Source organism: Lipotes vexillifer, unplaced genomic scaffold, assembly GCF_000442215.2.
Source record: "Lipotes vexillifer unplaced genomic scaffold, Lipotes_vexillifer_v1.1 scaffold422, whole genome shotgun sequence".
Taxonomy (NCBI): Eukaryota; Metazoa; Chordata; class Mammalia; order Artiodactyla; family Lipotidae; genus Lipotes; species Lipotes vexillifer.
The window spans coordinates 2,365,908-2,385,039 of record NW_006779087.1 but is presented as its reverse complement, the minus strand read 5'-3'; the positions used below and the strand labels follow the sequence as shown (position 1 = coordinate 2,385,039).

General features: G+C 43.8%; 1 protein-coding gene across 1 annotated transcript in view; it reads left to right on the top strand.

Moving 5' to 3' along the window:
* Positions 1-19,132, top strand: part of SMAGP (small cell adhesion glycoprotein) — a 27,116-nt gene that overhangs the window by 6,843 nt on the left and 1,141 nt on the right. The window contains exon 2 of the mRNA XM_007452357.1: positions 18,967-19,047. Coding sequence (XP_007452419.1) covers positions 18,967-19,047 — 81 coding nt within the window. The remainder of the gene's footprint in view (positions 1-18,966; positions 19,048-19,132) is intronic.

Here is a 19,132-nt window from a genome sequence, read left to right as displayed (position 1 = left end):
CAGGAATGGTTCCAGAAGTTGCAAAGAACCTTGAAGTGAGGAGATAGATTTAAAGCCTGGCTGGGCCAACCACTGAGTGACGGTGGGCTGGTTGACGAAGCTTGATGAGCTACCTCAATTTTCTGGCTTGTACATAATGATAATACCAACCCTACTTACATCACATTCTTGGGGTAGAGATAAAATAATGTATGTTTTGCAAACTGTAAGTCACAAATACAGATTATTGTTCTGATACTTAAAGCCCGAAGGCTGCAGCTCATTAGCTCAGACACCCTGTGACTTTTAGTCTGAGAAAAGCTCTTCTGTGTGGAGTAGAATTCAAATTCTTGATTTTTTTTTTTTTTTTTTTTTTGGCCTTGCTGCGTGGCATGGAGGATCTTAGTTCCCCAACCAGGGATCGAACCCATACCCCCTGCAGTGGAAGCATGGAGTCTTACACACTGGACCACCAGGGAAGTCCCTGATTTTTTTTTTTTTTTCTTTTCTTTTTTGCGGTACGCGGGCCTCTCACTGTTGTGGCCTCTCCCGTTGCGGAGCACAGGCTCCAGACGTGCAGGCTCAGCGGCCATGGCTCACAGGCCTAGCCACTCCGCGGCATGTGGGATCTTCCCGAACCGGGGCACAAACCCGTGTCCCCTGCATCAGCAGGTGGACTCTCAACCACTGTGCCACCAGGGAAGCCCCCCTGATTTATTAAAAATTTTTATTGGACTATAGTTGATTTACAATGTTGTATTAGTTTGTGCTGTACAGTAAAGCGAATCAGTTATACATATACACATATCCACTCTTTTTTAGATTCTTTTAAATTTTTGATTTTTTAATAGACATTTTATTTTGGAATAATTTTAGATTTATAGAAAAGTTGCAAAAACAGTACAGAGAGTTTGTATACCCTTCAGCCATGTCTCCTCAAATGTCATTTGGTACATTTGACGTCGATAGAGATGGCCACAATACATTTGTGAAGACCAGGAAATTAACATTGGTATGATACTGTTTTTTTTAATGCATTATTCTTTTTTATTTTAATTTATTTATTTTTTAAATATTTATTTATTTATTTCGGCTGCACTGGGTCTTAGTTGCGGCATGCGAGATCTTCATTGTGGCATGTTTAGTTTCAGCATGAGGACTCTTAGTTGCGGCATGCACGTGGGATCTAGTTCCCCGACCAGGGATCAAACCCGGGACCTCTGCATTGGGAGTGCGGAGTCTTCTTACCCACTGGACCACCAGGGAAGTCCCAACATTGGTACGATACTGTTAACTAAACTACAGACTTCATTGAGCGTTCACCAGTTTGAAAATTTGATTTTGTAGTGAATTCTGATAGAACATTTTCAATTTATAAAAATTGTAACATTAAGGCTGAGAAAGGTCCTGAGGGTCAGATAGTTCAACTACCCGTTCTGTGCTGGAATTCTCTCTCCAGTTCCCCATGAAGCATCTGCACAGTTTTGGTCTCTGTTCTTTGGGGAAGACATCCATCTCCCATTAGTTTCTGCCATTAGTCCTCTTGCACAGGTCATCGTTGGTATATTCAAAGACAGCATTCAAGTCCTAACCCTCCATCCCCAACTAAGTTTTCACTCAGCTTTCTCTTACAGGCTTTCCTGATCTGATATGGTTTCCAAGCCATTCACTGTGTTGGCTACTCAGCTCAAAACTGGCACCCAGATGCAACTCAGCGGTCTAGGAATAGTGCAGAGTAGGGCTGCACTGTTGATGCCATTGTAGAGACCACATTTATATTCATGGTGCCTAAAATAGCAGCAAGTTTTAAATATTTTATGATTATAAAAGTCATCATCATAAGAAATTTGGAAGATAAAGGAAAAGAAAGAAAATAAAAAGCATCCAAACTTCTACGACCTTCCTCTCACTCTTGCTGCTATTTTGGGTTCTATCCTTCCAGTGTCGGTGAATTTCTAGTGATCCCACTGTAAGTCTTTTATAGATGCTGCTAAGCTGTGGCTTCCCCATTATTTGTGAGTAGTTGATTTCCCGGACCTAAGAGCAAGGTGTGTGTTGAATTCTCATCTTGTTCAGTTTGGCCAATTTCTCCAGTCATTTTAAATCTCTTTATCAGCTTACTAGTTGCCCCTCTAACTTTGAGTCCTTCACAGATTTGTTGAACCTTCCCTGGGTCTACCCAAAGGACACTAAACCCTTCCACACTAAGCCTGTGTGGAAGGCACCAATAAGGCAGAACACCAAACAAAAGCTCTCACAAAGGATTTAATATTCACTTTTTTTTTTTTTTTTTTGGCTGTGCTGCCTGGCTTGTGGGACCTTGGTTCCCCGGCCAGGGATTGAACCCAGGCCCTCGGCAGTGAGAGCGCAGAGTCCTAACGACTGGACAGCCAGGGAATTCCCTCACTGTATTTTAAAAACAAGCAAAAAAGCCAAGAGTTGTTACCATAAAGGGAAAATGTATTATTGGACTTTCTTATATCTGTCTTGTGATTTAGTATTTTTATTTATTTATTTATTTATTTATTTATTTATTTTTTGCGGTACGCGGGCCTCTCACTGCTGTGGTCTCTCCCGTTGCGGAGCACAGGCTCCGTACGCGCAGGCTCCGCGGCATGTGGGATCTTCCCAGACCGGGGCACGAACCCGCGTCCCCTGCATCGGCAGGCGGACTCTCAACCAGTGCGCCACCAGGGAAGCCCTATTTATTTATTTATTTTAAATAAATTTATTTATTTTTATTATTTATTTATTTATTTATGGCTGTGTTGGGTTTTCGTTGCTGAGCGCGGGCTTTCTCTAGTTGAGACGGGGGCGGGGGGCTACTCTTCATTGCGGTGCGGAGGCTTCTCATTGCGGTGGCTTCTCCCGCTGCAGAGCACAGGCTCTAGGTGCGCAAGCTTCAGTAGCTGTGGCACATGGGCCCAGTAGTTGTGGCTCGCGGGCTCCAGAGCACAGGCTCAGTAGTTGTGGCCCACGGGCTTAGCTGCTCCGCGGCATGTGGGAATCTTCCCAGACCAGGGCTCGAACCCGTGTACCCTGCATTGGCAGACGGATTCTTAACCACTGCGCCACCAGGGAAGTCCACATTTTTATTTTGAATTCCACAAAGGCCTTAATTTGGCCCTGGCATAGTCTGACATCATAATATCAATTCAAAAAGAATTAAGGTCAGGGGCTTCCCTGGTGGCGCAGTGGTTGAGAGTCCGCCTGCCGATGCAGGGGACGCGGGTTTGTGCCCCGGTCCGGGAAGATCCCACATGCCGTGGAGCGGCTGGGTCCGTGAGCCATGGACGCTGAGCCTGCGCGTCCGGAGCCTGTGCTCCGCAATGGAAGAGGCCACAGCAGTGAGAGGCCCGCGTACAGCAAAAAAAAAAAAAAAAAGAATTAAGGTCAAATCCCAGTGGAAGAAGAAGCTGTTTAGACTGGCATCACTGCATTCCCTGTTGGCCAGTTACTCCTCCCACCACTTAGTCATTTTTTTTTTTATTATTAAATTTTTGGCCGCGCTGCACAACATGCAGGATCTTAGTTCCCCAACCAGGGATAGAACCCGTGCCCCCTGCATTGGAAGGTGGAATCTTAACCACTGGACCACGGGGGAAGTCCCTACCCAACTTAGTCCTTAATAAAGCCAAGCTGTGTTACTCCACAGGGATATTGGAAACACTGTATCACATTTTGGGGATGAGATGTTGGTTATTCAGGCAGTACCTTCAACTCATCTAACCCCCTTCCCATGCTTACTCTCAGTTGATGACACAGCCTTCTATTTTCTGGAGCAAATTAAAGTTCTCGGAAGGGAACTGCCAAAGGCTCCCACTGCCTCCATGTACCTACTGCCCACCTCCATGTCCATGTGCACATTAGTCATGAACGATCTCTGCTGTCTGCAGCCAATCCCTTCATCCGTGCACTGGGTCCCATCCCTTCAAGGACATGGCTCCAGCCATCAATTGTTCCCTCTCATCTGAGTCATTCCTGTCCGTACATAAACAGGCTGTCATTTCTCCCATCTAAAAAAAGCAAAAATAAACAAAAAACTTCAACTCTCTTCCTCCTGCAGCTATAGCCCTATTTCCCTGCTCAACTTTACAGAAAAAAAAGAATTTATATTCTGCCTTCAATGCCTCTCCTTCCCTTTTTTTCTTTCTTTTTTTTTTTATTGAAGTGTGATTGATTTACATGTTGTGTTAGTTTCAGGTGTACAGCAAAATGATTCAGTTATATATGTATGTATATATCTATTCTTTTTCAGGTTCTTTTCCCTTATAGGTTATTACAAAATACTGAGTTTAGTGTCCTGTGCTATATGGTAGGTCCTTGTTGGTTATCTATTTTATAGATAGTAGTGTGTATTTGTTAATCTCAAGCTCCTAATTTACCCCTACCCCCGCTTTCCCCTTTGGTAACCATAAATTTGTTTTCTATGTCTGTCTCTTTGTGTCTTATAAATAAGTTCATTTGTTTTTTTTGTTTTTTTAGATTCCACATATAAGCTATATCGTATCGTATTTGTCTTTGGCTTACTTCACTTAGTATGATAATCTCTAGGTCCACCCATGTTACTGCAAGTGGCATTATTTCATTCTTTTTTATGGCTGAGTAATATTCCATTGTGTGTGTTTGTGTGTGTGCATGCATGCGTGTGTGTGTGTGTGTGTGTGTATGTATATATATATATATACCACATCTTCTTTATCCATTCATCTGTCAATTGACACTTAGGGTGCTTTCTTTTTTTCTTGAACCCACTCTAAACCAGGGGTTTATACTCAGCACTTCACCAAGCTTTTCTTGTCAAGGTCCCTCATGACCTCTGTGGGAAAACCTGGTGGTCCTTGTACTTGGTCTCTTTGGCTGCTACTCCTCAGCTTCCTTTGCTGTTTCCTCCCTGGGCTCAGTCCTTGGTCCTCTTTATCTGTACTTACTTCCTTGGTGATCTCATTCAGTTGTAAAGATGCTGACTTTTAAAATCTCCAATCCAGACCTCTTCCCCAAATTCCAGTCTTTTTTTTTTTTTTCCACACCACACAGCTCATGGGATCCTAGTTCCCTGACCAGGGATTGGACCCACGCCCTCAGCAGTGAAAGCGCAGTCCCAACCACTGGACCACCAGTGAATTCCCCCAAATTCCAGTCTTGATGTCTGCAATCATGTCCAAAATTGAACTCTGGATCTTCCCCTCTAAACCTGTTCCACCTGCAGGCTTCGCATCTCAGGTAACAGCAGGCCTTCTCTCCCTCCAGTTACCCAGGCCCCAAACCTTGGTGTTATCCATGACTTCACCCCACATCCTCAGCCTTAACTTCAGAATATATCCAGAATCCCACCACTTTCTTCTAAAAAAAAAAAAAAAAAAAATTATTCGTTCATTTATTTGGCTGCACCGGGTCTCAGTTGAGGCACACGGGATCTTCGTCGCGGCATGTGGGATCTTCGTCGATGCGTGTGGGATCTTTCATTGCAGCGCGAAGGCTCAGTAATTGCCCTGCAGCATGTGGGGTCTTAGTTCCCCGACCAGGGATCGAACCCACATCCCTTGCATTGGAAGGTGGATTCTCAACCACTGGACCACCCGAGAAGTCTCCAGAATCCCACCGTTTTCTCACGGGACTGCTGCTAGACCCAGCCAATGCCTTTGTGCAAACTAGAAAAAGACTCCCCCCTTTGGGTGGATTCAGCTGTGCCCACGTGCTGGGTATAATCTACTTCTCCTGTCCCCACCTTCCCACAGCCGGTTGTCCACACACAAAGAGATCCTTTAAAACTCAGTTTCTGTTTCAATTACCTATTGCTGTGTAACAAACGACGTCAACACTTAGTGAATTAAAACAACAGCAATTTATTATTTCTTACCATTCTGGGAGTTGTCTGGGCACTCCTCTGCTGTTTTCACCAGTGCTCAGTCATGCAGCTGCAATCTGCTGGAACGTCCACTGGGCTAGAAGGTCCAAAGTGACCTCCATCACATGTCTACCAGTTGGTACTGGCTGTTGGCTGAGCTGGGGATGCCTCAGTTTTCCTCCATGTGGCCTCTTATCCTCCAGTGAGCCAGACTGGTCTTCCTTACAACATGGTGGTCTCCGTGTTTCAAAAGGACAGTCTTTGGAATTTCAGGCCCCACCCTAGACTTAATGAACCGTAGTCTGTATTTTTTTTCCACTATTTTATTTTTATTTTATTTTTTTATTTTTGGCTGCATTGGGTCTTTGTTGCTGCGTGCGGGTTTTCTCTAGTTGCAGTGAGTGGGGGCTACTCTTTGTTGTGGTGCGCAGGCTTCTCATTGTGGCTTCTCTTGTTACAGAGCACGGGCTCTAGGCGTGCGGGCTTCAGTACTTGTGGCACGTGGGATCAGTAGTTGTAGCTCGTGGGCTCTAGAGCACAGGCTCAGTAGTCGTGGTGCACGGGCTTAGTTGCTCCGTGGCATGTGGGATCTTCCCAGGCCAGGGCTCGAACCTGTGTCCCCTTCATTGGCAGGCAGATTCTTAACCACTGCGCCACCAGGGAAGCCCCTATGGTCTGCATTTTAACAAGCTCCCTAGGAGATTCTTATGCACTGAAGAGTTTGAGAAGCACCCCTTTGAAATGTAAATCCAGTCTGCTCAAAAACCTCTAAAAGGGTTGCATCTCACTCACTGAAAAAGCCAAAGGCCTTCCATGACCTTCAACACCCCTCTTATACAGCCCCCTCGACTTCACCTGCTCCTCTGCTCCCCCTTGCTCCTTCCAAGTGACCTTCGTGATGCACCTTTAACATGCTGAGCCTGTGACGGCCCCAGGTGCTTTCCAATATTATTTGATGGCCCTACCTTGAACTTGCTATTCCCTCTGCCTGGAATGTTCCTCTCCCACGTCTCCTCTTGGCTGCCTCCCTCTCCTTCTATAGGTGTTTTTATTTTACTCAAGTCACCTTGTCAAGGACACTCCCTGACCACCCCTATCCACATCCCAACTCCTTATCCCCCTTCCTGATTTTATTTTCTGTATGGCACTAACCAACGTCTAATATAGTATATCTTTTACTTCTTTAACCTGTCCATTGTCCATCTTCCCCCCTCAGGATGGAAATTGTATGACAAAGTGTTTTTTCTTTAAGTTGTGGTAAAATTATACATAACATAAAATTTACCTTTTTGGGGGCTTCCCTGGTGGCGCAGTGGTTGAGAATCTGCCTGCCAATGCAGGGGACACGGGTTCGAGCCCTGGTCTGGGAGGATCCCACATGCCGCGGAGCAGCTAGGCCCGTGAGCCACAACGACTGAGCCTGCGCGTCTGGAGCCTGTGCTCCGCAACAAGAGAGGCCGCGATAGTGAGAGCCCCGCGCACCGCGATGAAGAGCGGCCCCTGCATGCCACAACTAGAGAAAGCCCTCGCACAGAAACGAAGACCCAACACAGCCAAAATAAATTAATTAATTAATAAACTCCTACCCCCAACACCTTAAAAAAAATTTACCTTTTTTTATTGCATTTTATTTTTTTTCGAATTTTATTTTTTATGCAGCAGGTTCTTATTTATCTATTTTATACATATCAGTGTATACATGTCGATCCCAATCTCCCAACTCATCACACCACCACACCCCCGCCCCCCTGCCTTCCCACCTTGGTGTCCATACGTTTATTCTCTACATCTGTGTCTCACTTTCTGCCCTGCAAACCTGTTCATCTGTACCATTTTTCTAGATTCCACATATATGCATTAATATACGATATTTGATTTTCTCTTTCTGACTGACTTCACTCAGTTTGACAGTCTCTAAATCCATCCACGTCTCTACAAATGACTCAATTTCGTTCCTTTTTATGGCTAATATTCCATTGTATATATGTACCACATCTTCTTTATCTGTTTGTCGATGGGCATTTAGGTTGCTTCCATGACCTGGCTATTGTAAATACTGCTGCAATGAACATTGTGGTGCATGTGTCTTTTTTTTTTTTTTTTTGCGGTACACGGGCCTCTCACTGCTGTGGCCTCTCCCGTTGCGGAGCACAGGCTCCGGACGTGCAGGCTCAGTGGCCATGGCTCACGGGCCCAGCCGCTCCGTGGCATGTGGGATCTTCCCGGACTGGGGCACGAACCCATGTCCCCTGCATCAGCAGGCGGACTCTCAACCACTGCACCACCAGGGAAGGCCCCCTGCATGCTCCTTTTTGAATTACGGTTTTCTCTGGGTATATGCCCAGTAGTGGGATTGCTGGGTCATATGGTAATTCTATTTTTAGTTTTTGAAGGAACCTCCATACTGTTCTCCATAGTGGCTATCAATTTACATTCCCACCAGCAGTGCAAGAGGGTTCCCTTTTCTCCACACCCTCTCCAGCATTTGTTGTTTGTACATTTTCTGATGATGCCCATTCTAACTGGTGTGAGGTGATACCTCATTGTAGTTTTGATTTGCATTTCTCTAATAATTAGTGATGTTGAGCAGCTTTTCATGTGCCTCGTGGCCATCTGTATGTCTTCTTTAGAGAAATGTCTATTTAGGTCTTCTGCCTATTTTTTGATTGGGTTCTTTTTTTTTAATATTGAGCTGCATGAGCTTTTATATATTTTGGAGATTAATCCTTTGTCCACTGATTAGTTTGCAAATATTTTCTCCCATTCTGAGGATTGTCTTTTCATCTTGTTTATAGTTTCCTTTGCTGTGCAAAAGCTTTTAAATTTCATCAGGTCCCATTTGTTTATTTTTGTTTTTATTTCCATTACTCTAGGAGATGGGTCAAAAACGATCTTGCTGTGATTTATGTCAAAGAGTGTTCTTCCTATATTTTCCTCTAAGAGTTTAATAGTGTCCAGTCTTACATTTAGGGCTTTAATCCATTTTGAGTCGATTTTTGTGTATGGTGTTAGGGAGTGTTCTAATTTCATTCTTTTACAAGTAGCTGTCCAGTCTTCCCAGTACCACTTATTGAAAAGACTCTCTTTTCTCCATTGTATATCCTTGCCTCCTTTGTCATAGATTAGTTGACCATATGTGCGTGGGTCTGTCTCTGGGCTTCCTATCCTGTTCCAAAGATTTTTATTTCTGTTTTTGTGCCTTGATTGTCTTGATTACTGTAGCTTTGTAGTATAGTCTGAAGTCAGGGAGTCTGATTCCTCCAGCTCTGTTTTTTTTCCCTCAAGATTGCTTTGGCTATTCGGGGTCGTTTGTGTCGCCACACAAATTTTAAGATTTTTTTGTTCTAGTTCTGTAAAAAATGCCATTGGTAATTTGACAGGGATTGCACTGAATCTGTAGATTGCTTTGGGTAGTGTAGTCATTTTCACAATATTGATTCTTCCAATCCAAGAACATGGTGTATCTCTCCATCTGTTTGTGTCATCTTTGATTTCTTTCATCAGCGTCTTATAGTTTTCTGAGTACAGGTCTTTTACCTCCTTAGGTAGGTTTATTCCTAGGTATTTTATTCTTTTGGTTGCAGTGGTGAATGGGATTTTTTCCTTAATTTCTCTTTCTGATCTTTCATTGTTAGTGTACAGGAATGCAAGAGATTTCTGTGCATTAATTTTGTATCCTGCAACTGTACCAAATTGATTGATTAGCTCTAGTAGTTTTCTGGTGGCATGTTTAGGATTCTCTATGAATAGCATCATGTCATCTGCAAACAGTGACAGCTTTACTTCTTTTCCAATTTGTATTCCTTTTATTTCTTTTTCTTCTCTGATTGCCGTGGTTAGAACTTCCAAAACTATGTTGAATAATGGTGGTGAGAGTGGACATCCTTGTCTTGTTCCTGAACTTAGAGGAAATGCTTTCAGTTTGCTGATGTTTGCTGTGGGTTTGTCATATATGGCCTTTATTATGTTGAGGTAGGTTCCCTCTATGCTCACTTTCTGGAGAGTTTTTATCATAAATGGGTGTTGAATTTTGTCAAAAGCTTTTTCTGCATCTATTGAGATGATCATATGGTTTTTATTCTTCCATTTGTTAATATGGTGTATCACATTGATTGGATTGCTTATATCAAAGAATTCTTGGATCCTGGGATAAATCCCACTTGATCATGGTGTATGATCCTTTTAATGTGTTGTCGGATTCTGTTTGCTAGTATTTTGTTGAGGATTTTTGCATCTATATTCATCAGTGATATTGGTTTGTAATTTTCTCTTTCTGTAGTATCTTTGTCTGGTTTGGGTATCAGGGTGATGGCCGCTTAGAATGAGTCTGGGAGTGTTCCTCTACAACTTTTAGGAAAAGTTTGAGAAGGAAGGGTGTTAGCTCTTCTCTAAATGTTTGATAGAATTCACCTGTGAAGCCATCTGGTCCTGGACTTTTGTTTGTTGGAAGATTTTTAATCACAGCTTCAATTTCATTACTTGTGATTGGTCTGTTCATACTTTCTATTTCTTCCTGGTTCAATCTTGGAAGGTTATATACCTTTCTACGAATTTGTCCGTTTCTTCCAGATTGTCCGTTTTATGGGCATAGAGTTGCCTGTAGTAGTCTCTTAGGATACTTTGTATTTCTGCGGTGTCCATTGTAACTTCTCCTTTTTCATTTCTAATTTTATTGATATGAGTCTCTCCCTCTTTTTCTTGATGAGTCTTGCTAAAGGTTATCAATTTTGTTAATCTTCTCAGAGAACCACCTTTTAGTTTTATTGATCTATGCTATTGTTTTCTTTGTTTCTATTTCATTTATTTCTTCTCTGATCTTTATGATTTGTTTCCTTCTACTAACTTTGGGTTTTGTTTGTTCTTCTTTCTCCAGTTCCTTTAGGTGTAAAGTTAGACTGTTTATTTCAGTTTTTTCGTGTTTCTTGAGGTAAGATTGTATTGCTATAAACTTACCTCTTAGAACTGCTTTTGCTGCATACCATAGATTTTGGATCGTCATGTTTTCATTGTCATTTGTCTCTAGCTATATTTTTATTTCCTCTGATTTCTTCAGTGATCTCTTGGTTATTTAGTAACGTATTGTTTAGCCTCCATTTGTTTGTGTTTTTTACGTTTTTTTCCCTGTAATTTATTTCTTTGTCATAGCTTTGTGGTCAGAAAAGCTGCTTGATATGATTTCAATTTTCTTAAATTTACTGAGGCTTGATTTGTGATCCAAGATGTGATCCATCCTGGAGAATGTTCCATGTGCACTTGAGAAGAAAGTGTAATCTGCTGTTTTCAGATGGAATGTCCTGTAAATGTCAATTAAATCTTTCTGTTCTATTGTGTCATTTAAAGCTTATGTTTCTTTGTTAATTTTCTGTCTGGATTATCTGTCCATTGGTGTAAGTGGGCTGTTAGAGTCCCCCAGTATTATTGTGTTACTGTTGACTTCCTCTTTTTTTTTTTTTTTTTGCGGTACGTGGGCCTCTCACTGTTGTGGCCTCTCCCGCTGCGGAGCACAGGCTCTGGACGCGCAGGCTCAGTGGCCATGGCTCACGGGCCCAGCCACTGTGCGGCATGTGGGATCTTCCCAGAGAGGGGCACGAACCCGTGTCCCCTGAATCGGCAGGCGGATTCTCAACCATTGTGCCACCAGGGAAGCCCTCGACTTCCTCTTTTATAGCTGTTAGCAGTTCCCTTGTGTATTGAGGTGCTCCTATGTTGGGTGCGTATATATTTATAATTGTTGTATCTTCTTCTTGGATTGATCCCTTGATCATTATATAGTGTCCTTCCTTGTCTATTGTAACAGTCTTTATTTTAAGGTTATTTTATCTGATATGAGTATTGCTACTCCAGCTTTCTTTTGATTTCCATTTGCATGGAATATCTTTTTCCATCCCCTCACTTTCAGTCTGTATGTGTCCCTATGTCTGAGGTGGGTCTCTTGTAGACAGCATATATATGGGTCTTGTTTTTGTATCCATTCAGCGAGCCTGTGTCTTTTGGTTGGAGCATTTAATCCATTCACATTTAAGGTAATTATCTATATGTATGTTCCTATTACCATTTTCTTAATTGTTATGGTTTTGTTTCTGTAGGTCCTTTTCTTCTCTTGTGTTTCCCACTTAGAGAAGTTCCTTTAGCATTTGTTGTAGAGCTGGTTTAGTGGTGCTGAATTCTCTTAGCTTTTGCTTGTCTGTAAAGCTTTTGATTTCTCTTTTGAATCGGAATGAGATCCTTGCCGGGTAGAATAATCTTGGTTGTAGCTCCTTCCCTTTCATCACTTTAAACATATCGTGCCACTCCCTTCTGGCTTGTAGAGTTTCTGCTGAGAAATCAGCTGTTAACCTTACGGGAGTTCCCTTGTATGTTACTTGTCGCTTTTCCCTTGTTGCTTTTAATAATTTTTCTTTGTCTTTGATTCTTGTCAATTTGATTAATATGTGTCTTGGCGGGCTTCCCTGGTGTTGAGAGTCCGCCTGCCGATGCAGGGGGCGCGGGTTCGTGCCCTGGTCCGGGAAGATCCCACATGCTGCAGAGTGGCTGGGCCCGTGAGCCATGGCTGCTGAGCCTGTGTGTCTGGAGCCTGTGCTCCGCAACGGGAGAGGCCACAGCAGTGAGAGGCCCGTGTACCGCAAAAAAAAAAAAAAAAAAATGTGTCTTGGCGTGTTTCTCCTTGGGTTTATCCTGCCTGGGACTCTCTGCACTTCCTGGACTTGGGTTGCCATTTCTTTTCTCATGTTAGGGAAGTTTTCGACTATAATCTCTTCAAATATTTTCTCAGGTCCTTTCTCTCTTCTCCTTCTGGGACCCCTGTAATGCAAATGTTGGTGCGTTTAATACTGTCCCAGCAGTCTCTTAGGCTGTCTTCATTTCTTTCCATTCTTTTTTCTTTAATCTGTTCCGCGGCAGTGAACTCCACCGTTCTGTCTTCCAGGTCACTTATCCGTTCTTCTCCCTCAGTTATTCTGCTATTGATTCCTCTAGTGTATTTTTCATCTCAGTTATTGTATTGTTCATCTCTGTTTGTTTGTTCTTTAATTCTTCTAGGTCTGTGTTAAACATTTCTTGCATCTTCTCGATCTTTGCCTACATTCTTTGTCCAAGGTCCTGGATCATGGATCATCTTCACTATCATTATTCTGAATTCTTTATCTGGAAGGTTGCCTATCTCCACTTCATTCAGTTGTTTTTCTGGGGTTTTATCTTGTTCCTTCATCTGGTGCATAGCCCTCTGCCTTTTCATCTTGTCTGTCTTTCTTTGAATGTGGTTTCTGTTCCACAGGCTGCAGGATTGTAATTCTTCTTGCTTCTGCTGTCTGCCCTCTGGTGGATAAGGCTATCTAAGAGGCTTGTGCAAGCTTCCTGGTGGGAGGTACTGGTGGTGGGTAGAGCTTGGTGTTGCTCTGGTTGGCAGAGCTCAGTAAAACTTTAATCTGCTTGTCTGCTGATGGGTGGGGCTGGATTCCCTCCCTGTTGGTTGTTTGGCCTGAGCGACCCACCACTGGAGGCTGCAGGCTCTTTGGTGGGGTTAATAGCAGACTCTCAGGATGGCTCATGCCAAGGAGTACTTCCCAGAACTTCTGCTGCCAGTGTCCTTGTCCCCTCAGTGAGCCACAGCCACCCCCCGCCCCTGCAGGAGACCCTCCAACACTAGCAGGTGGGTCTGGTTCAGTCTTCTGCGGGGTCACTGCTTCTTCCCCCTGGGTCCTACTGTGTGTGTGCCCTCCAGCAATGGAGTCTCCGTTTCCCCCAGTCCTGTCAAAGCCCTGCAATCAAATTCTGCTGGCCTTCAGAGTCTGATTCTCTGGGAATTCCTCCTCCCGTTGCCGGACCCCCAGGTTAGGAAGCCTGACGTGGGGCTCAGAACCTTCACTCCAGTGGGTAGACTTCTGTGGTAAAATTGTTCTCCAGTTTGTGAGTCACCCACCCAGCGTTATGGGATTTGATTTTACTGTGATTGCGCCCCTCCTACCATCTCATTGCGGCTTCTCCTTTGTCTTTGGATGTGGGGTACCTTTTTTGGTGAGTTCCAGTGTCTTCCTGTCGATGACTGTTCAGCAGTTAATTGTGATTCCGGTGCTCTCTCAAGAGGGAGTGAGCACACATCCTTCTACTCCACCATCTTGAACCAATCCTAAAATTTACCATTTTAAACGATACAGTTCAGTGGCATTATGTGCATTCACATTGTTGTGCAACCATCACCATCATCCCTCTCTAGAACTTTCTCATCATCCCAAACTGAAACTTGGTAGCCATTAAACAATAACTCCTCATTCTCTCCTCTTCCCAGCTCTTGATAACCACTGTCTGTCTCTATGAATTTGACTATTCTGGGTACCTCAGACAAGTGGAATCATACGATATTTGTCCTTTTGTGACTGGCTTATTTCAGTTAGCATGATGTCTTCAAAGTTCATCCACATAGTAGCACGTGTCAGAACGTCCTTCCTTTTTAAGGCTGAATAATATTCCATTGTGTGTGTATATATATACCATATTTTGTCTATCTGTTCATCTGTTGATGGACATTTGAGTTGTTTCACTTTAGTTATTGTGAATAATGCTGCTGTGAACATTGTTGTACAAATATCTGTTTGAGTTCCTGCTTTCATTTCTTTTGGATAGATACTCAGAAGTAAAATTGCTGGATCATATGATAATTCTGTTTAGTTTTCTAAGGAACTGTGAAGGCATGAGTTTTTGCTTATTGTGTTCATTAATCTATGCCCAGGACCTTGAACGGACCCTGGCACAAAGTACACACTCTGTAAATACTTGTTGAATTAGCCTTTTAATTTCTCTGTCTATGAAACTTGAACCTTAGTCTAAAAAGGCTGTGTGACTTGTCTGACCCAGCTTGCTCCTAGCGGTCTCACATTAACTCTTAATGCTTGTGGTTTCAAGTTCAGGACCCCCAAAGCAGTTCCTTATAACTTGTTCTAGAATTTTGCTGAGGAACTATATCAATTTCACCAGTTGTTTACAGAATCCACCTCTTCCTGTGGCCCTTCAGGCTCCTGGCCCCTCTGTCTTTCTCAGAAGCTCCTGTATCATCAATAGCGATCCCATTTACATGTTCTTTCGGTGCCCTTGGCTGTCACTTACCTGGATCCCTTTTAGATTAGCTTGGTGCTTTCTGGGTTGTGTCCCTTCTCTTGAGCTCAATTCCCCACGTCACCAAGGCTCCTGCTCTCCTTTAGTGCAGAAATCATTCTCTTTGATAGGAGACAGAGGCAAAATGGGCTGGGAGAGTTCTAGTTTCTCTGTTACCTCCTACCTCTTAGCTTCAGGCCCAGACAGCAAGCCTGGCCCATTTCCTTGTTTTTGCTCCAAATATAACACTTTTTAAATTGTCCTTCCAATGTGTTTGCCAACTTGAGCTGTATAGAGCTTCCTGACACTATTCTTCTAAGTTTCTGCTTTTAACCTTTATGTGCATTTTTGAAAAGATTCACATTCTGAAATCACATTACTGGAAATGGGCTTACAGGAAAGACAGAATTGGGACAGAACACTCAAAACTTATGAAACTTTGTAACGAGAACCCTAAAAATACAACATTCTGAATTAAAATATTGGCAGTTGGGCTTCCCTGGTGGCGCAGTGGTTGAGAGTCCGCCTGCCGATGCAGGGGACGCGGGTCCGTGCCCCGGTCCGGGAAGATCCCACATGCCGCAGAGCGGCTGGGCCCGTGAGCCATGGCCGCTGGGCCTGCGCGTCCGGAGCCCGTGCTCCGCAACGGGAGAGGCCACAACAGTGAGAGGCCCGCGTATCGCAAAAAAAAAAAAAAATATTGGCAGTTAAATCTCCACCAACATTGAACCTTGAATCCCTGTCTGTCCTAGACCCCCTGTGCCCTGGGGAGTGTGCTTCCTCCTTTTAGAAGTTGGTTCCAGAGAGACTTAACTTTCAACAGAGGTTATTTTCGTCAAAAATAAAAATCTGATGCAGGATCTGCCTTCTTCTAGTGTTTTCTCATAGAGGTAGATTTCATATAGAGGTCAGTTTCTTACATGGCTCTGCCTTCTTGTAATGTTTTTGTATAGAAGTAATTTTTTTTTGCACCTCCTTCATTTGTACTTACTGCATCACCAGATGGCTTAGTGTAAGTGGAAACCAACTGATAAGTGCGTCCAAGGAAGGTACTTCTAGTGCATTTTATGTTTCTTAAGGTCCTTATTGATGAAACGTGCTCTTGAGTTGTAGCAAGCTTGAGGTTGCATATGAACCAACGTGACTGATACCATTCTGATACCATTCCCTGCTGCCCAGTCGCCCGTGAGCAAGCTCACATTAAAGGAGAGCTCTTAGTAATGCAACGGTCTGTATTTGATTGTGCTCCTCTGGTTTTTCTTCCGCAACTGTCCATATCTTTTAAAACCTCGCACTTTTGGAAAGCTCGTTGTGCTGCCTCATAGTTACCTTTTGTTACCTCTTCCTCATTTTCCCTATTGGAAAAAAAAGAAAAGGAAAGTGGTAGGAAGGCTTAGTATAAATACCTTGGGCTTTGGAGGGGCTAGTCCTGGATTCAGATCTTGGCTGCATCCCCTGTTCCTTCATGTGTAATACAAGGGATGTCACTTAACTCTTCCCGGGCCTCAGGGTCCACATTGGCAGATAAAAACACCTGCTGTGAAGTGGTTGGTATTCTGAGGATTAATAATTATGTATATGAAATGCCCAGCACAAAGCAGGGACTTAGCAAATGGCAGCTGTTATAATTGGGATTATTTGCAGAATTTCCCAACTAGGAATCATCTATCCTCCTGGATTCTCTTTCCGAGGACTCATACATATCTGTTCTCTGAAGCCTCACTAAAATTCAGCTCCATGGTTGGGTCCTTGGTGAGCCTCATTACTGCTGCTTGCCCAGCATCTATGACAGTGCCTCTGGCATGTGGTAGGTACAAACTAAATTCTTGTTGATCGATTGAACTGAATCTTACTCATCTTTATATTGAAGCTTCTGTACATACATTATTCTCTTGGTGCTTTGTGTGTCTTAAGTTCTCAAATGCTTAAGAAAGACAAAACTGAGAGCAGCTGTATAGAACTCTAGATCAATGGTGGGAAGATGGTGTGCAGCCCTAGGACATTTGGGGGAGGAAAGCGTGCATGGTGAGGGGCAGCAGTCTGAAGCAGTGATCAGGTGGATAAACTTCAGGGCTTGTCTTTGATGGAAGTCACAGTATAATCTCAGAATTGACAGCCCATCACTTTGGCTGTGTTCTGTTTGTTAGAACCTAGTCACTGGGTCCAGCCGACACACGGGGGGAGGGGCTTACACAAGGATGTAAACACCAGGAGGTGGGAATCATTGGGATTCATCTTCGAAGCTGCCTACCACACTCCTGTTTTACACATGGGAGAGAAACTGAGGCTCGGAGAGGTTTGGTAACTTCCTCATGGTTACCTAGGACTATGCTGGGGCAGGATTCAAACCTGGAGCGACTTTCCCTTTTAATGATGCTTGCCTGCACGTTTTCTCATTTAGCCTTTGCAATAGCCCTGCAGAGTTGGTTAATATAGTTCCTACTGGTTACCGATGAGAATGGATGGATGAATCGGGAGATGTAACCATTTGCCCGAAGCCACAAAGTAGCTGACTGTATCACTTCTCCTAAAGAAAGAGTGGAGAAGGGTTTGGCCTGGCCCTGGGAGCAGGGTGGCGATCCAGGCAGCCCACATCTGCTTTTCCTGTGGCAAGACCAGGACGGTTCAACAGGCCTCCCCTGGCCTGTGTGAGAAGGTCTCTCAACACCACTGACCCCTCTTGGCACTGCTCCCAGGCTCACCAGACCACTGCTAGTGACTGAATTTCCCTTGTCCTGGATGGAATCCTGAAGGTGTCGGGCGAGAGACAGGAATCAGGCTCATGCCCTGTGCTCCGGCCACACTGGCCTTTGGGTCCTCTCACCTTGGAGCTTTGATCCAGGCTCTTCCCTCTGCCTAGAATGTGCCCCACCTCCCACCCCTTTCACTCTGTAAACTCCTACCCCTGCTTCGGCCCCCAGCTCAAATCCTGCTTCCTGGGGAGGCTGTTCCTGCTGGAAGACTAGCTCAGGCCCCTCTGCCACATGCCCTCCTAAGCTCCCAGAAGTTACCTTTGCCACATGTATCACAGTTCTTAACTGTGAACTTGCTGTGGTGGAGGCTGAGCTCGGGGAAGGTAGACCATGTCTGTCTCGCTTGCCCCCAGTGTGCCTGGCACACACCTGGCAGAGAGCAGAGAGTTAATGAGGGCTGCTATTATTATTTATTGAATGAATACTGAGATGCCTCCTGTGGGTGATTTTAGGGTCAGTCAGACTGCTTTCCCAGGATACCTCTGTCCTGCAGTAACTAACCTTTTCAAACCCCTGCACTAAAATGCTATCTAGGAGAGAACTGAAGGGCTTCCTGACTTCTTTTGGAAACTCTTAGAAGTCTGGGTAGTGACTTTAGGAGTGGGACTCTCAGGCTCTGAAGGACAGATAGACCGATAGCAGGAGATACGGGATATATTTTAGGGTAGGAGAGGCCTTATTTCAGAACCTTTCAAATTGCAGGGCTTACTCTGGAAGCGTAGAAAAGGGTTTTAATAAGGGAAGGAGCATTATTTCATTATTAAAAAATAATGTTTACAAAGAGTTTGTAAAAACAGTGAAGAAATGCATGTGGCATATAATATAAAATATTGATATATACATGTATATACATTTATCATTTGATCTCATTTATGCAAAAATGTATTCCTAATAATAGCTTACCCTTATTGAATTACTTAATACATGTCGCAACAACCCTATAAAGTAGGTACTGTTATCTCTATTTTCCAAATGAGGATGCTGATGCACAGAGGGGTTAGGTAATTTTCTGAAGATCACACAGCTAGTAAAAGAGCTCAGATTGGAACCTCGTCAGTCAGCTCTAGAGCCCATACTTTAACCACTATGTTAGAGGGAAATCCATCAAAATGTTTATCGTCTTTGGTGGTGGTTTGTTTTCTCCCCTATTCTCCAGGTTTTTCTATACAGACGTCCTATAGGAGTTAAATGATAAAAGTCTGAATAGGGAAGAAGGTGGGGTAGTGAAATTGAAGGACAAACGTGTTTTAGAACAAAAGAATTCACTCCATTTCCTTTCCACTTTGCTAAATTTTCCAGAAGAACTGATGGCCACCCCAATCCTACAGGCCACTGAGGCCCTGTCCCCAGAAGCTGAAGCCAGCACAGCACTCATTGCAGGTAACAGGCTCTGAGCCAAATCAAGGGACCTTCTGAGCTCAGGGGCTCTGTTGCTCCAGAGACAATGTGATAGACCAGGATTTTC